At 41.7% G+C, this 17,977-nt stretch overlaps 1 protein-coding gene across 1 annotated transcript; it reads right to left on the reverse strand.

The window, feature by feature from the left end:
* Window positions 1-161: 161 nt before the first annotated feature.
* On the reverse strand, window positions 162-13,423 carry TVP23A (trans-golgi network vesicle protein 23 homolog A). The gene is given in 7 exon segments (XM_057407858.1): window positions 162-323; window positions 723-852; window positions 2,527-2,652; window positions 6,246-6,335; window positions 8,222-8,366; window positions 13,249-13,366; window positions 13,369-13,423. Coding segments are annotated over 7 exon segments (726 nt in total). The 3' UTR covers window positions 162-261.
* Window positions 13,424-17,977: the final 4,554 nt, after the last annotated feature.

A 17,977-nucleotide genomic window follows, 5' to 3' on the forward strand; every position in this document is an offset into this window, starting at 1 on the left:
GTTAGTTGACAGATGGGTCAGTGTGCTCTGTATGAACTGAAAGCATTGAGTTTGTGACTATATAAACCACTTCTTGATGAAACTTGTAAGTAGCAAAGGCTCTAAACCTTTCAGAATCTAAAGACTTGAACACAAATGACAAAATCATGATTTCATGCAGGTATAATTCTAGAAGAGCTTTACTTAAGTACTTTCCAATGAAGAACAGTTTTCACAAATGAGTGTTTTTACTATTCATCCTCCTTGTTCTTCCTTATTTGATTATCTAGTGCCTGTCTTCCCATGTTCCTCAGTGCGGTCTCCTGACATTCTCCTTGTCTGTCCTGTAGGATGAACACAGGACATGAGTGTGTCAGCACCCCTAGTATGTAGGAATCTTATATAAGAATTAGGGAAGAGCCAGGTGGAAGCCTGAGGGTTGAAGATGGGTCCCCCAGCTGTACCTAACCAGAGGCACTATGAGACCTCAGGAGGCACCTCTCCAAAGGCTTAACTTGGAGGACATTCTTCATGGGGTTTGGAAACAGCTCAGCTGGGAAGCTTCAGCAGGCATCCAAACACAGAGCAGAGTGAAATGGAGTAAGGCTTAGTGGAGAGTCAGGACATCCCTGCCAGGGTTATTGCAGAAGCTAAGACCTGGGAAGAGCCAAACGCAACAGTGTGGGGCAGGTTGGTATGTGGTACTTCATGGGTTGTAGCTGACAGACCAACTTGGTACTTACTCTTGGGAACATCTGCTGTGACAAAAAACCTTGAGGTTACTCTACTGATGCTTTTTTGTCCCCCTAATTTGCAGTGGATGTAGCCATATAAATTAGCAGTCTGAAGGGAGATCCCAGCTATCACAAGAGCCTGTGGACAAACAAAAGTTGAGTTGGGATAAATATACCACTATATACAGACTGTATGTGTAGAATATATATATACAGGTCTGTACATGTGTGTGCATACGATTTAAATATACAAAAATGCTACAAGAGGGAGACAGTCCTTCCAATAATGAAGTATCTTCAAACAGATCCAATTGTATCAAACACAATAGTTCCTTTCTACAAAATGTCTCTTTATCAAAACACTGATACATATTTATTTTGTCACTCTGTGTCTTGAAAGATTTCATTACTTTCCTAAAAGCACTTAATCAAAAAGCACCTATTGAACAGATTCCATAATCATTCCACTTTTGTTAAGCCTGATTTGTATCTGCAAGTTTCACATCCATATACATAGCAAACCTGCAGTCTTGTTTAGCTGACAAATGCCCTATTAAATACAAATAAGATCCTGTAACTTGCAGATTTCCAAAGAGGATTGATAGATAGGAATCAGTATCTAGCATTATCAGGCAGTGAAAATAATCTGATCCTTTTGTGGTATTGTAGGTTTAGCAGCAGGCAGAATCCATTTGATTGATTGACTAATGAAATAACTTGCTGAAGTTGTTTTTCTTAGCCTCAGCAACAGTTTCCTTGGAGCTATCATATTTTCATCTGTGTAACTTGCCTTTTGCAACCACCTGAACAACCTGCATCCAGTGCCAGTTAGGGTTCCACCTCAAACCAGCTCCTAATTTAGCAAACAAACTGGTCCTAAAGATAAAGCTGGAGTGGTGGAGAAAGACTGCAGTTTAATTCAACTATTGCTTGTTAGGCTGTGCCATTCAGGGCAGCAGAAAGTGGTTAATGATTTGTAATTGATTCATACACATAGCTAAATTTCCTGTTTTATTTAATAAAATGTAATCTGTTACTGGTTATGTAGCTGCGCATCTCCAAGACGCTTTTTATTTTTTCAAACTGAATTAAGAACTGTACTGAGGAGCAAGGCTAGGAACTTGACAAAATGAGTTCTATGGGGATTATCCAGGCAATATGAAGATTTACGCAGGGAAAATATGAAGATTTCATAGAAAAAGATATCTTAATGCAGTTTATGGAGCAAATTTCCTTTTGTAGTTAGAAAAATACATCATGTACTTTTTTTTTTCTTTTTGGTAGGCTAGGTTGCTTATAAATACAGGAATTATAAAATACATGCCGACAGCTCAATTTATCAAGGTTTTAAGCACTATGGTATTGATTCTTTCAAAGAGGAATGGTATCAGAGACTTATTTTTAAGAGCAAGTAACATTCCAGTCCCTAGGATATTTAAAAACCTGAACACCAGCATCACTGGTTTGCTTTTTGTCCTATCCTATTCACTTTCTTTGAATTAAGTTGGGGAAAGTAGGTTGCTACACTTAAAAAGAAGTCCACAATTTCACCAGCCACTTCAGGTTCTCAAGTTAGATGAAAGAGCTGACATTTAACAACCTGGCAGAAGTGGGGCTAAAAATTAATCTGTTCCAGAGTGCAGGGCTTGACTGCAGAAAACTTCTTGTGATGGCATGAAGCTGTTACTAGAATTTTTGTACTGTTACAAGTTCTGTACTTGTTCAAAGACTCTTGTAAAACTAACAGATCCGGGCTGTTCTCTCTATCAACACTTCCTGTCAGCCACAGGTCTGTCAGTACCCCCAGACTTACCAGCCATTTCAGCTTCAAGGAGAACAACGTGCTAAAGAAAAACATGGTCCAAATAACTGGACAGATAATGAGACCAAGCCAAAAGATTTGTGCTTCAGCTTCAGTTGAGGCAGCTGTTGAAGGCGCCTACAAGAAAAATTTTTGAAACCACTAGTCACAAAGACAAAAGCCACAATAAATAACAAATCAGTAGAGGAGGAGAAATAGGTAAGATTACATCTTTACCTAAATTTCACTTACTATATGCATAGAAGGAAGACTGAATAAGCAGAGAAGTAGCTAATGCCAGGTTTTCTGCCTGCTGCCCTACCATATGTTGACAGTTTTTTCTTGTCAAAATGTTCTGGTCTTTGTTCACATTTGAATGAGAGAATTATTCCTTTTGTCACTGACACTAACACTAACACTATGGATCAGTAGTAGTATTTTAAGGTCAAGCTCTGTTACACTGACAATTCGTTTTTAAACTTCAGAAATACTAAGTTAACTGTGATGTTAACTCTAGGCCTTAGAGAAGTGTGAAACAGAAGATAGTGGTACAAGCAGAAGAACTTCAGTGCGAGTACTTCACTGTCTGTAGTGTAAATTCATGACAGGTGCCCTGTTCACAAATCAAAAGCATGAGGGGGAAGGGCAGAAAGTCTGCAAAAAAACCTCAAAGCAGACTGTAGAAAGCTGTGGTTGCAGGTATTTTCAGGTCAACACAGCTCCTGTCTTTACATACACTGAAAGGCTCATTGTTAACTCCTATTACCTAAAAGATACTAAAGAAATTGTACAGAAGATTCTGATCTTTTCTAGAAAACCAGAATTCAAAATCTCACTCCAAACCTCAGATCACTCCACCACCACTTGTGCCAATACAACTGGGTAAGAAAACCCTGGGGACTCTTCCACTCTGAAAACCAAAAAGCTTTTTAGTTCATTTTCAGTATCTTGAATTCTCATGTAAAAATAAGATTCATCCATCCATCTTGAGGCAGACAGTGGCATCCAACTTGTAAATAAGATTAAGTTACTCTATCTCGCCTAAGAAAACCCCGAAAGACACAATAATTACAAGGTGTCTTTAATTTTCTCATGTACTCTCCTAACCAGTGATGTTGCAGAGGTCCAGAGAATAATGTTCTATGACTTCATAGTTACAGAAGAAGACAGATGTTCTGGATCAGTAAAACAGTTTAATCACCTGTGTCCCAAACTATCGACAAATTACCCGACAGGACACTGCGCTAGCCCTGACTATTTAGGAGGAAAAAAAGTCAGTACACCTGAGGACTCTGCACCTAAAAGACCTAATTAACTTGATTGAGCAAGATTACAAAAGGCTGCAATCATCCTAAAAGAAAGGAGAGAGGAACTGTGGTAGTTGGAATGTAAGTTTAAGAATTGCTTTTCTTAGAAGAAAATCTAAATCTCAGCAGAAGGTAGGATTTCAAGAGTGAGCCCCTGTTGTGCCAACAGCACCCCAGGAATTAGCTGCCTATTGTTGCTGGGACCAGTGCTGTTTAATATTTTCATCAACGACCTGGATGAGGGAACTGAATGTACCCTCAGCAAGTTTGCTGATGATACTAAACTGGGAGGAGTGGCTGACACACCAGAGGGCTGTGCTGCCATTCAGCGAGACCTGGACAGGCTGGAGAGTTGGGCAGGGAGGAACTTGATGAAATTCAACAAGGGCAAGTGTAGAGTCTTGCATCTGGGGAAGAACAACCCCATGTACCAGTACAGGTTGGGGGCTGACCTGCTGGACAGTAGTGAAGGGGAAAGGGACCTGGGGGTCCTGGTGGATAGGAGGATGACCATGAGCCAACAATGTGCCCTTGTGGCCAAGAAGGCCAATGGCATCCTAGGGTGCATTAGAAAGGGTGTGGTTAGGAGGTCAAGAGAGGTTCTCCTCCCCCTCTACTCTGCCTTTGTGAGGCCGCATCTGGAATATTGTGTCCAGTTCTGGGCCCCACAGTTCAAGAAGGACAGGGAATTGCTTGAAAGAGTCCAGCGCAGAGCTACAAAGATGATTAAGGGAATGGAACATCTCCCTTATGAGGAGAGGCTGAGGGAGCTGGGACTCTTTAGCTTGGAGAAGAGGAGACTGAGGGGTGACCTCATCAATGTTCACAAATATGTAAAGGGTGAGTGTCAGGATGATGGAGCTAGGTTTTTTCAGTGATGTCCAGTGATAGGACAAGGGGCAATGGGTGTAAACTGGAGCATAGGAGGTTCCATGTGAACATCTGGAAAAATTTCTTTACTGTGAGAGTGACAGAGCGCTGGAACAGGTTGCCCAGGGGGGTTGTGGAGTCTCCTACATTGGAGATATTCAAGGCCCACCTGGACAAGTTCCTGTGTGATGTACTCTAGGTTACCCTGCTCTTGCAGGAGGGTTGGACTAGATGATCTTTTGAGGTCCCTTCCAACCCTTAGGATTCTGTGATTCTGTGATTTGGAATATTTCTAAGCAAATATAACTGTAAAGCAAGAGAACTTAAAGTTGCTAGAGGACTAGCAAAGAAGGTGGGGAATGCCTGATTCTGAAAATTAAGAGAATTGCACGTAGTCCAGGACCTTGCCAAGACAATGTATTTCCTACCGATGAGCCATGACAAAAATACAATCCACTCTAATGATATGTCCCTTCTGGGTGCTGTTTTTATGTTAATCAAGCTACCATTTGCCAGAAGGCTTTAGCTCATACAGCTGAGTCAACTTTGTACTTCTAGGCTAGAACTAACAAACTGTAGGAGGTGAATTAGGCTGGCTTATCTCAGTAATTTTGAGGTCAGGTCTTTTTATGGATGCTGTTGCTTTTAACTGCTAAGAAAGCTCTTGACTTGACAGAACTAAGGAACTCTGAAGGTGCTCTACTTTCTTTGCTTCCATGCAGGCTAGCCTATGTTTTGGGGTTTCAGTTGCAGTATGTTGACATCTCCACACCCACAAAGCAGCTACGGGTTGCAGTTTTGCTCAGCCACAGGGCTACTAGAGGGCACTCCAGGCCTGCACATGGAGAGTACCCACTCCACACTGTGCTGCTACACAGGCTCTGTGCGCAGCTGGACTGGCTGCAAAGAATTCTCCTAGTGAGTAGCACCTGAAGTGGTGTTCTTCCAGGCTCTTGCTGGAATGGGGTGGTGGGGAGCACGACTGCAAGTGAAAGCAAAAGCCTACAGTCTTTGACTGTGACAGCAATGCCACGCCATTTCAGAGTGTCTTTGCTCAGGGTGTTTGGGGGAGCACTGGCAGTATCAGAGTCCTCTGTGATTCAGGTTCTATTCCCCAGTATATTCCATGAGCATGAATAAAATATTAATTTTACCAACCTGGATACAAACTATTCAGCATTGCTTTCAACATAGATCTTTCCTAAAGAGGCTTCTGCATTGGGATTGACTATGGGAAGATATGTTTATTACAAGATATTCTCACTGGAAAACAGAACTACCAAAGCCATTTCATACCAGTAATACCATGCTATGAATTTTATTCTGCTGATGCAAATGGTGACTATGTTGTGAGTCTGGTTCTGTCCTAAATGTTTCCAGGATGTGACAATCCAGGGGCTTGCAACTGAATACTTACAGTATCTTCTATAGAGGCTGGATAAACATAACTATTACAAAGGTGCTCCTTGGTTACTTTATTTGACTTGGTATCAGCTTTACAAGCTTTCCTATGGATTCTGTTTGTCCTGTGCCTACTTTTGTTAGCAGACTTACCCTTTTGGCTTCAAATACCCAGTGGCTTTTTCCATCTTCATCAATCTGGTTCCACCAACGCAAACCAACCAAAAGTCTTCCTGTCACATTCTAGTGACAGAAACAATTATTTACATTAATCAGAAGCATAACTCACTTTTCAGACTAACAAAAAAGAAAGGCATGTCTGAAAATCATGTTATTTTGGAGCTAATTTTAGTATTTTATAAAAGCTGTGTCAGCCTGACCACAACAGTCAGTAAGGGTGGATGAGTTCCCACAAATTTAGAGGCCTACTCTTTCCAAACAAGATAATTAGTACAATAATACTGATTTAGGTAAGAAATTATAGGGTGTGTCTTTTCTAAGTCAGTTAGTTGGAGAAACCCTCAGTAAACAAATTTTCTCAGTAGGAGAGGAGAACTGCAAACAAAACCACAGTGGAAAAATGGATGATTAAGCTGTGAGGAATCAAGCAAACAAATTAAGAAAATATTTCTGCACCTGGTTGAATACTAGGTTTCAGTATATTGAATATACATCAATGCTTCAGTCCCATACAACTTGTTCACGTGTCCCTCAGAGGTTGGTGTTGGGACCGAATCTGTTCCACATCTCTGTCAGTGACATGGGCAGTGGAATTGAGTGTGCCCTCAGTAAGTTTGCCAATGACACCAAGCTGTGTGGTTTGGTTGGCAGCTGGAGGATAGGGATGAGATCCAGAGGGACCTTGACACGCTTGTGAAGTGGCCAATGCCAACCTCATGGAGTTCAACCAAGCCAAGTGCAAAGTCCTGCACCTGGGTCAGGGCAATCCCAGCCACAGCTACAGGTTGGGCAGAGAAGAGACTCAGAGCAGCCCTGCAGAGAAGGACTTGGGGGTGTTGGTTGATGAGAAAATGAACATGAACTGGCTTCAGTGTGCGCTTGCAGCCCAGAAAGCCAACCGTATCCTGGGCTGCATCAAAAGGAGTGTGACCAGCAGGTCGAAGGAGGTGATCCTGCCCCTCTACTCTGCTCTCGTGAGACCTCATCTGGAGTATTGTGTGCAGTTCTGGTGTCCTTAACATAAGAAGGACATGGAGCTGTTGGAGCAAGCCCAGAGGAGGCCATGAGGATGATCAAGGGGCTGGAGCATCTCCTGTATGAAGACAGGCTGAGGAAGTTGGGGCTGTTCAGCCTGGAGAAGAGAAGGCTGCATGAGGACCTCATAGCAGCCTTCCAGTATCTGAAGGGGGGCTACAAGGATGCTGGAGAGGGACTCTTCATTAGAAACTGTAGTGACAGAACAAGGAGTAATGGGTTTAAATTTAAACAGGGGAAGTTTAGATTGGATATAAGGAAGTTCTTTACTGTGAGGGCAGTGAGGCACTGGAACACGCCCCCCAAAGAAGTGGTAAATTCTCTGTCCCTGTCAGTGTCCAAGGCGATTGGACAGAGCCTTGGGTAACATGGTCTAGGGTGAGGCGTCCCTGTCCATGGCAGGGAGGTTGGAACTGGATGATCTTAAAGTCTTTTCCAACCCAAACCATTCTATGATTCTATGTGAAGCCCCTGGGATTCTGGGCTGGCCTGAGCTACCTGCCTGCATGTGCTTAGGGCACCGATGCCATAGCTAGACTCCCAGGATTCTTCTGCAGTTCCTGTATGCTGCATCTGGACACAGTATTGTGACTTTGGACATCCTTTGGCATCCAGTACTGAAAACCACTACTACTTTATTTCTGTAATTTTTTAGGGGGGAAAGCATACAAACATCTCTACTGCAAGCAAGGTGATTTTCTCACCATATTAGTAGCTCCCATCAGGCATTGAGAACATGGTGAGACATACTAGCCAAGATATGTAAATGTCTTAATGAAAATGGACTAGACATTTAATGAATTAACAGATCACAATATCTTTGTCACTTCTGCCAGTATACGCTTTTCCTTTTTTGCTTTATTTAATAGTACACAGAATCCTTCAAAGGTAGTTACTATTCAGGGACATCTTACCTTAACTGACCAAAAGTCAAAGGATAGAAGGAGGAGAATAGTGACAAAACAGGCAATGAAGCTGTTGCTGAACCAGTCACACAACAAGTAGGTGACAATGGCACTCACTCGGAAAAACAGGTGGAAAAAGGAAGCCAGTGGGTGTCTAGAAAAAAAAACGAAACACAGAGCACTTAGGAAGTTAAGGAACAAGAAGGAATGTTACAGTATTTGCTAACAATGTAGTATAACACAACAATTTCTAGTTGTGGTTCTTTTTCTGTAGTAGTATTTTGGTGCATAGTTGGTATTATTTCATATGTTAATATCTATCTTCATTATCAAAGCAATAGTATTTCCAATAGGCAGCCTTCAATCTAAAGCTAGAAGACGGAATGTGTTGTTCAAGTCAAAACTTTCTCAAAGACAGAGCAAAATAGTCTTTCACCAGTTTCTTTAGTAATGCATGAAGGAATTTAGTGATTATGTTCAACATTGTACCCTAAAATCCTCATTGCTTCATTAAATAAATCAGAATTGCAAACCACAGAAGAATTAAAATGTATCTTATGCCTTTCAGAACTGTTTTGAGAACAAGAACAGGAATTCTGAAAAAAAAAAAAAAAGCTGCTGGTTATAAGGCAAAATTAATCATATGTAATGTCTGAAACCAAACACTTCCTTATACAGCGGGAGTACAAGCTGGGAACCTAACAGTTCCTATTAATGAATGTTCATTAATTTCACTAGATATCTGTGCTTTGCTCATGAAACAAAATTTCATCTGTAACAAAATAAAGGGGAATTTAAGTGGAAGCAGCAGATCTATAGCATGGAATATTGGCCTGTACAATGAGACAGGGGGGTTGCAGAATGCTGTAATGAGCACAGAACAATTTTCAGGGTAATATGCCAAGTGCAAAAATTTATCCTGTACAGTTGAGTTTGTGTTAGTTTGAAGTGACAATTAGCTAGAGGCTGTTGCATTTAAGTAACTTCTTCCCTCGAAACTGCGTGACTAAAACTTGTTTTCTGAATAGGATTTATTTTTAAAGTCAGTGATTCTCTCATCTAGCTCCTCTACCTCTATAAACAATGACAGTAGTATGGCCTATTCAACTATTAAATTTGTTCTTCTATTATTGTGTATAATAAAATGATACATATATACGTAATTATAATTACTTATTACAATAGATAAGAATGAGAAATAAGTTATAATAGTTATATATTTATATCTAGATTGTAATATTATTATTCTATAGCTGTTTAACTGTCCTAGTAATCATCTTTTCTTTCACGGCAATACTGTGCTTGTAGTACTGCACACACATCACTAGAGAAGCAAACATGAGGCCCAGCTGTAGTTTATATTTACTCTTGATCACGTCGATGCTAACCTCTAACTTGCCAAAAACTTTTTCTGACTTAAAGCTGCTTGGAGACCTCATAGCAGCCTTCCAGTATCTGAAGAGGGCCTATAGGGATGCTGGGGAGGGACTCTTCATTAGGGACTGTAGTGATAGGACAAGGGGTAACAGGTTAAAACTTAAACAGGGGAAGTTTAGATTGGATATAAGGAGGAAATTCTTTCCTGTTAGGGTGGTGAGGTACTGGAATAGGTTGCCCAGGGAAGTCGTGAATGCTCCATCCCTGGCAGTGTTCAAGACCAGGCTGGATGGGGCCTTGGGTGATATTGTTTAGTGTGAGGTGTCCCTGCCCATGGCAGGGGGGTTGGAACTAGATGATCTTAAGGTCCTTTTCAACCCTAACTATTCTATGACTATGATTCTATGTGGAATTTTAAATAAAAGGAGCTTTTTCTGCCATAAGCGGGTAGGCGGGTGAGTGGAGCAGAAGGAATATTTTAACTGTCAAAACCAGACTGTCTTGCTACTTCAGGTCTTGATCTCAATCAAGAAGATATGAGAGTTCACTGAGTCAGTGGTATCGTGTGTCAATACAAGCTATTCAGAGATCACAGCTCTAAAGCTTATCAGGGTGGACTGAGCTTTTATAACTATATCAGTGCTTCAGATGTGAAAGTAACTTTAGAGTAGTGCTTCATTTTGAAAGTCAGATGATGAATGACTGATTGGATGCTAAATCAATACCAATCCAATATCAGACTTAGAAGGGTGTTTACTAAAAATAAGCAATACATGAGCAAAAGGCTCACATTTCTTACAGCACTAAACTTTATTGAGACTACAGAGTATCAGTCCTCTTGCAAGTATATGGCTAGCCAAGCCACAGACAGACTTGCAGGTTCTTGTCCTAGGGAAATAATATGGAGATACATTAAAACTTGCATCTCATTCTTTGGACAACTCCCTTGATCTCAGAAAATGTCCATCTATTTACACTTAAAAAAAAAAAAAAAATCCTGCAACTAACAGAATTCAGTAAATAAACTGTTCACTTCCTCAGTTAACAGAACAAATGTTTTCCTAATTCACAGCCATCAGATGAAACTTATAGCTCCTATCATACATGAACAGAATTTTTGATAAGGAGATAATCCCAGATAGATAAAATTGCCTTTAAAACCTGAAGCTAAACCATCTGCATCCTTTTTGAAAGAATAAGTTTTATAGCTTTTCTTATGCATTTATATATAATTTAATTGTACTTTATAAATTTTTTTAAAAGCCAATTTCCAGAAGTATGATGAATTAAGAAATCATTGTATAAACTAAAGTGATTTCTTGTACTATGGAAGTCAGTATAGGCTTTAAAACATGGTAACTTTGGTTTTTTGCCTTCAAATCCAGTAATGAATAAAGGTAGCTAAAATTCTGCACTGGCTCTGTTTGACATATTCACTCCTGGAAGCACAGAAACCCACTTACTTGGACTTCTAGTAATCCTGCTGCATTTAAATCCATGTAGTGTAGACCTGGAGTCCTGAGGCTAAACGATTACCATTTATCTTGTTACAGTAAACTCCAATCAGTTGGCAAGCATGATGCCTATCAGGATAGGAATGAGCTGTTATGAATTTAGTTGCATCCTATATTAAGGAATCAAATTTGATTAACCCTAATGTATACCCCTGAACCACAGGAGAATCATTCCCAGTACCTGCTCAGAAGTGCACAGGCAGCACTATATGCTTTTCATACCTCTGTCTGGTACTTGAGATATATCTAGGCAAATTTTGAACAAATAGGTTCTCTTGCTTGATCATGTTGTGTTACCTGAGTGATCTGAAAAAGAAGCGATCATATGCTCGTAACTGTTCCAGATCAAATGTTGTGGTACTGAAATGAACTGCAAAGATGGTGTAAGTTAGGTTTTTCCTAATCTTCTTATGAAAGTAGCCACTAACTAAATCACTAACCACACATCTTTTGCTTTTACTGAACACTTGCATATACCTTGGAGAATCACAAAAGCACAACTTGTCATGCAAATTCTAACAGAGTTCAAGATGGATGAAATTGGGATAAAGTTAAAGACAAATGATTGTAACATGTTGTTATGCCCTCTAATAGGACAATGAAATTCAACAGCACATTGGGTGTGTTCCAGACTTGTTAGCACAAGATTCTTCAGAAACATAAAAACAAACTTCTGTGTGAACAATGTAAGGAGTTTCATTTCTGTATTTTATAGCAGAAGCTTTTTCAGTATGAGAGCATCTTTTAGTACTGTCACAATGAGGGTAAGAAAGAAGAGCAGTCTCTAATGAAATAAGTACCTACACAAAGCGGATCAATGAATACTGTGGTTTACTGATACTTTGCCTGTATACATTATTGGGTAGAGTGAACCAGTAGGAATGGATCTCCAGAGTAAAGTAACTCATGCTGTAGAGCTCCTACAAACATTTTGAGGTGGTTTCACTTCATGCTAACTCCTGTCTGGTCGCACAGACTGTATCTGTGGCTTGCACACTCAAGATACTCCTAAACTGTATTTCCCAGTTTAGTCCAGTCCTTTTGGCTGTCTTCTCCAAAGCTGCACCAAAATATAATCCTTTGTTTAAAAACTGCTGCTGCTAAAGCACAGAAACAAAGCAATTCCAGGAATGATAATCTTCTGTCGTGGCTGACTCCTCATGTAGTTTCAAAGTCCAATGCACTGGAAGGGCAGAAATGCCTCACCAGGCTCTAGTAAAACAGAGCAACTGTGTTGTAAAGCTACATGATTGCTTATTTGTGCATGTCAGATAACATTTATGTTAGGCTTAACATCTCTTATTTTTCCTTGTTTACACTGACAAGAAATATTAACATTGTCATGGTCCAGAGTAAACTGGGGATGGTGGAAGGGCAGAAAGCAATATAAGTCAAAGCTGATTATATACATTGACTAGTGCATGCATATGTATAATTTCTTTTAACATAAAACTTTCCCCTTTACAGTCTTTGACTGGAGACTCTTCAAAAGCCAGTGATGGAACAGCAGCTCTGTGGGACCTTGGTGTGGACAGAGCTGCAGAGGGACACCTCTGGTAACCTAAGGGAAGACTGCTTTACCCTGACGGATCAAGGGGTTGGGTTTTCTCAGGTAACAGCTGCAAGGGTAAATTACATTATAACCCACATAATATCACATCTCATGATAGGAGAACATGACAGTTTTATTTTGAATAACTTGATGTTTCCCTTCAGCTGGGTATGCAATACAATGCCAGAGCACTCTGCTGCACAAATTGTTTTGCTGGAGATGAATTCTCTTGAATTCTCTAGCTCTAACAAAAACACTGCTTGGTTGCTCGGGCTTTTTCCGTGATATGTCGGCCATGGGTGTGTGAAATCTCCATTTCCAGTGGCAGGACGATGCCTGGCGTGCAGAGCAACTGGACTCACTGCAGCAGCCTAGCACTGACCAGCCTCCCGGGCACACTTCTCAGCCTCCCCGGCCAGCCTGTTCCAGCGCTTGACCACCCTCTCTGTGAGAAATCGGAATTCAATGTTTAAAGGACGTTTCTGTGTTTCCATGCGCCAGTCCAGCCGCAGCAGCAGGGGATGCCCAGGCCCAGTCACCTCAGGCGGGCGCCGCGACGCTGAAGCCTCCGCGCCCGCTCCCCGCGCCGTTACCTGATCTTGGCTTTGCGCAGCGCCAGCTCCTCCTCGCTCCCGAAGTCGAGGGACACATCTTCGGTGTCGTCCACCAGCGCCTGCGGCGGGGAGCCCGTCAGCAGGGAGGGACCGGGGGAGCCGCGCCGCCGCCCCCCCGCCCCGCACCGCCTGCCGGCGCCTCTACCTGCTTCATCTTTCGCCTCAGCCGCACCGGCCCCGCAGCGCCGTTGCCGGGCGCGGCGGTTGCCAGGGTCCGGGAGGTGTTTCAGGGAAAAGGGTCCGGGCTGCCGCCTGCCCGGGGAGACCTGCGGAGGGGCCGGAGCTCCTCACTAGGGCCGCGCTCAGGGCTTGACTGCGCCTCGGAGCTCGGCTACCACAGTGGAAGTGGTGCCCGGCAGGCAGACCTGCCTCCTCCTCCTTTGTGTCCTTGCTGCTGAGGTGGCTCAAGCTGCCATCCTGCTCCCCATCGTGGTTAGGCTCTCGGCGGTTGCCTTGACCGAGGCCAAGTGAGCTGTGTGGGCCCTGATGCGAGCCTGAGGATCCAGTGCCGGAGAGGTAGCCAAAGGCTTTGGTTCAGCGCGCTAAGATGTCTGCCCGCTGATGAGGGCTTTGGGCTCCCCAGGAGCACCAACCTGGATAGGGCTTGTGCTGAAGGTACTCCCCAAAAGGACAAAGCAGAGAGAAAGGTGAATGCACATATACACATATGATGTTATAAATGTGGCTGAAACAAATTGACGAGAGCCAGACCAATGAATCAAATCGGTTTATTGAGCAAGCGACAAGCAAAACCGCGCTGGGTGTCCGGGGAGTCTCCACTCCACCAACGCCACGCGCCCCACTTCCCCAAAGTCACTGGTTTTATACTCTTCTTCATCCGATATACGTGTCACCTCCTGGCGTCCTCTGCGTCTCTGTGACCTGTAGATAAGGGGTCTCATTCTGTCTCCTGGTGGGTGTGGGGAGGAAGGCTCCTTATCGCCTTCCCTATACATCGTTTACTTTAACAGATGCCCGCGGTCTATAAGCAACATGTCAAAGCACCTTAATTTTCCAGTAACTATTAAGCAAGCAAGTAACTCTAAGCAAGTAAATCCTAAGCAAGCAAGATTTGATTAACAAACAGGAATTTACTCATTACATATGATACATGCCTTGTTTGAGGACTTCCATCTGCTGTCCTGTCAGTGATGGGCCAGACTGTATGTGCTGTCCCTTGCCTCACAGTGGGCCCTGTGCCCCTTTTGGGCTTTTGAGGGGTAGTCCAGTATGGGCATAATACGGGGGATGTACTACTAGTGTAACTTAGGTAACTGGGCTGTTTAGTTAAAGGTTTCTCCTGCGTTTATTTAAATAGCAGATGGGTTATGCAACAGAGTTAAGGAAGTAGGAATGTGAAATGAGACAACTGCACTAGACGACTAGATCAGGTTGCCCAGAACCACATCCAGCCTTAACTTGAATGTCTCCAGGGATGGTGCATCCACCATCTCTCTGGCCAACCTGTGCCAGTGTTTTACCACTCTCATTGTAAAGAATTTTTTCCTCATGTTCAGCTTGTATCCCCCCTCTTAGTTTAAAACCATCATCCCTTATCCTATTGCCCTGCTGAAATGTATCTCCCCATCTTTCTTATAGGCCCCTTTTAAGAACTGAAAGGCTGCAAAAAGATCTCCCTGGAGTCTTCTCCAGGCTGAACAACCCCAACTCTCCCAGCTGTTCCTCACAGCAGAGGTGCTTCATCCCTCTGATCATTTGTGTGGCCTCCTCTGGACCCTCTCCAACAGCTCCGTGCCTTTCCTGCACTGAGGACTCCAGAGCTGAACACAGTGCTCCAGGTTGGGTCTCACCAGAGCAGAGGGGCAGAATTACATCCCTTGACCTTCTGGCCATGCTCCTTTGGATGCAGCTGAAGATACAGTTGGCCTTTTGGGTCTGCAAGCACAGACTAGTGGGTCATCTCCAATCTTTCATCCACTAGTACCCCAAGTCCTTCTCTTGGGTGCTCTCAATCCCTTCATCCCCTAACCTGTAATAACTTCCTTGTCTTTTCTAAAACCTCTAACTAATCCAGAATGTATCTGTTGAGTAAGTACAGAAGTTACTAAGGTAAAATTGGAAAGCAGCTTTGTGCAAGACTTGTTACTAGAGCAAGACAATACCTAATGCATCAGAAAAAACTGGTAGAGCTGTTCTTAGTAGGATCTGTAACTGTAGAGGAGGAAAGGTGCGTTTTATGACTAATAATGTTAATATTGTGCTAGTCATATTTTGGCCTTGGTAGTGTTAAAACAGTACCTCACAGTGTATCAGTAGGTGCAGCAGACTTGCACTACAAAACTGAATAGGCAACTCAGTGGAATGGCCCACAGTAGCCTAGAACAGCCTAGAAGAGGAGGCTTTCACTCACAAAAAGGACATAACCTCTATGAGTTATCATGAGATACAATTAGTAAATAATTATGTGCATACCTGAAGCTGACCTCTACTCCATTTACTGTATCAACATGCAGTTCTGCTTATGAGCAGCATCTTTACAGTAACTCAAATAGAACTGGCTTTCTGACTCAGAAGCAGTTCCTGGAACTGCACTGACACAAGCATTAAGCTGTGGAGGGAGGTCTTGCATTTTCTTCACTGACAGATTATCATCTCAGCTGTTGCATCAGCTCTCCTTTCACCTCTCAGCACAGTTCTGCCAGCAAGTCTGATGGTTCGAATTTAGTAATGTTGCTGTATTGTCTGAACTGTTGCATTTTTATTCTAAGGCACCAGAAAATAACTGTGTGCTATGTTCCTTTTCAGATAAAACAGTACTTGCTTCTGGAGGAGAGGTGACAATTAGCCTGCTACAGAATTACATATCTGAGTGCTTACTCTGGTGCTGCTACCTGATTTCATTAGAGGTAGAATGATATAACTAAAAAGAGAAGCAGAACCTGTGTTTTGTTTTTAAAATTTAAAACAGATAAATGTTTCTTTAATTTTCCCTCCTTCCAGTGTTTGTCTCCACTGTTTTGCTATAGGGATTATCTGTTTTCCTAAGAAACTCTTTTGGATAATCCCACAGAAGACTATCACTATACCATGCAGATGGTTTTAGTAACATTCTCTAAAAAGCAATGTGAAACTCTTGTGTGATTATTCAAGATATTGTATGGGTTATCATTTTCTTTGAGCAAATTAGGAGCGAGAAAGAATGCTTGTTTGCTAGAGGAATTGTTGGCCAAACCAAGAATTTCTTCATTTTGGGATTATTGGAAAAGCATTTTTCCTTGTTCTAAAATAAATACATCCAGGTATAACCTCATTAGAAGTTCCCAGTGTTTTCTAGGATTTTGCAGAACAAATTGTCCTATTTTCAACAGTTTTTCAGTATTTTGATTTGACTACAAATTATTTGAAGACTGGAAAGATTAGGAACATCCTAAAGGTGATGCAAGCCCTCAGTACCACTTCAACACATAAAATGTAAAGATAGTTACACTGAATTTGTGAATTGTGGTTTGGTTTTCAGGTTTGTACACAGGAAAACCTTGACCTTTAGGAAATACATTAAGATTTTATGTAATTGCTGACTGAAACACAGAGCATAAAATAGTTCAAAACTGATTCACTTGCTGCAGTGTGCTTATTACTTTACAGGCAGTTCTCTGCCCTGAATAGATAATGGCCTTTTTATCAAGGAGTACTATCAACGCCAAAGGCTTGATATGAATAATGAGCAATGTCTCACACTCGGTTTCAACAATAAGTAGAACCTCCTCCAAGTCGAATATGGTGTTTCATCCATGTGGTTAACATGAAGTCAGCTGATTTCCCTTTTTCTTTGGAGCATTGCCCAGAGTTGCACCATCTATCAGTATCAAGCTCTGTAAGCTGCACAAGGACATTCTGAGTAGCTTGACAGTTCTTCCTCTGGGAAAGCAACTCAGTGTTTACAGTTTTCTGTTTTTCTGAATACTGGAAAAATACTGTTAATCCAAGAATAACTGTTAGTGTGCATTAGATACATTTACATGTTTTGTTGGAGGTTCAGTAAAAACATTTACGTTTTGAGGAGATAGGCCAAATTAGAGAAGGTATTAAACAGATAACTTTCTTATAGTGTAGCCCTCTAATTAACTTGTAAAAGATTATTTTTTGCTTTGGCCCAGAGCTAATTTCTGTGGATTTTTTTGTCAGTACATACCTTAGTCGTAATTGTCAGCTCTGTATTATCAGGAGAGAAGCTGTAGCATTTACTTGACAGATCAGGATAACGTCTTTCAGTTGGATGTTATGTAGCAATACACTCTCAGTAGAGATCTAGTTCAAGAGGTTTGGGCTGTAAATATGAATGGAGATCTTTTATTAAAAAAAAAAAGAAAAAAAAAGAAAAGCTGTATTGGGCCTCCGTTCAATTATGTTTAAAGAGATTAAAAATATTTTTTTAGTATCTTGAGAGGGGTATAAATACCCATTATTGCACAGTAACTGATTTTGCTTCTAAAAAGTACAGTAGTACCTGTATTCCTTTCAGGTAGGAAAAAAAGAAAACAAGAAAAGATTACATGTTTTTATTAAATGGAATCCTCTGTATTCACTGTTTGTGTTTAGGCCTCATTTAACTGGTGCTGTAGAATTTCTAGTGTGGTTACCTGGGAGACAAAATGCTTTGTAATTATTACTGAGTTTACTTCAGTATCTTTTTCTGTTGAGGCTGTACAGTGGTCATCTAGAAACAGCCAAAACAAAGGCAGACCAA

Source organism: Pezoporus wallicus, unplaced genomic scaffold (assembly GCF_028554395.1).
Source record: "Pezoporus wallicus isolate ANWC-B61680 ecotype Strahan unplaced genomic scaffold, APGP_CSIRO_Pwel_v1 contig_4012, whole genome shotgun sequence".
Taxonomy (NCBI): Eukaryota; Metazoa; Chordata; class Aves; order Psittaciformes; family Psittacidae; genus Pezoporus; species Pezoporus wallicus.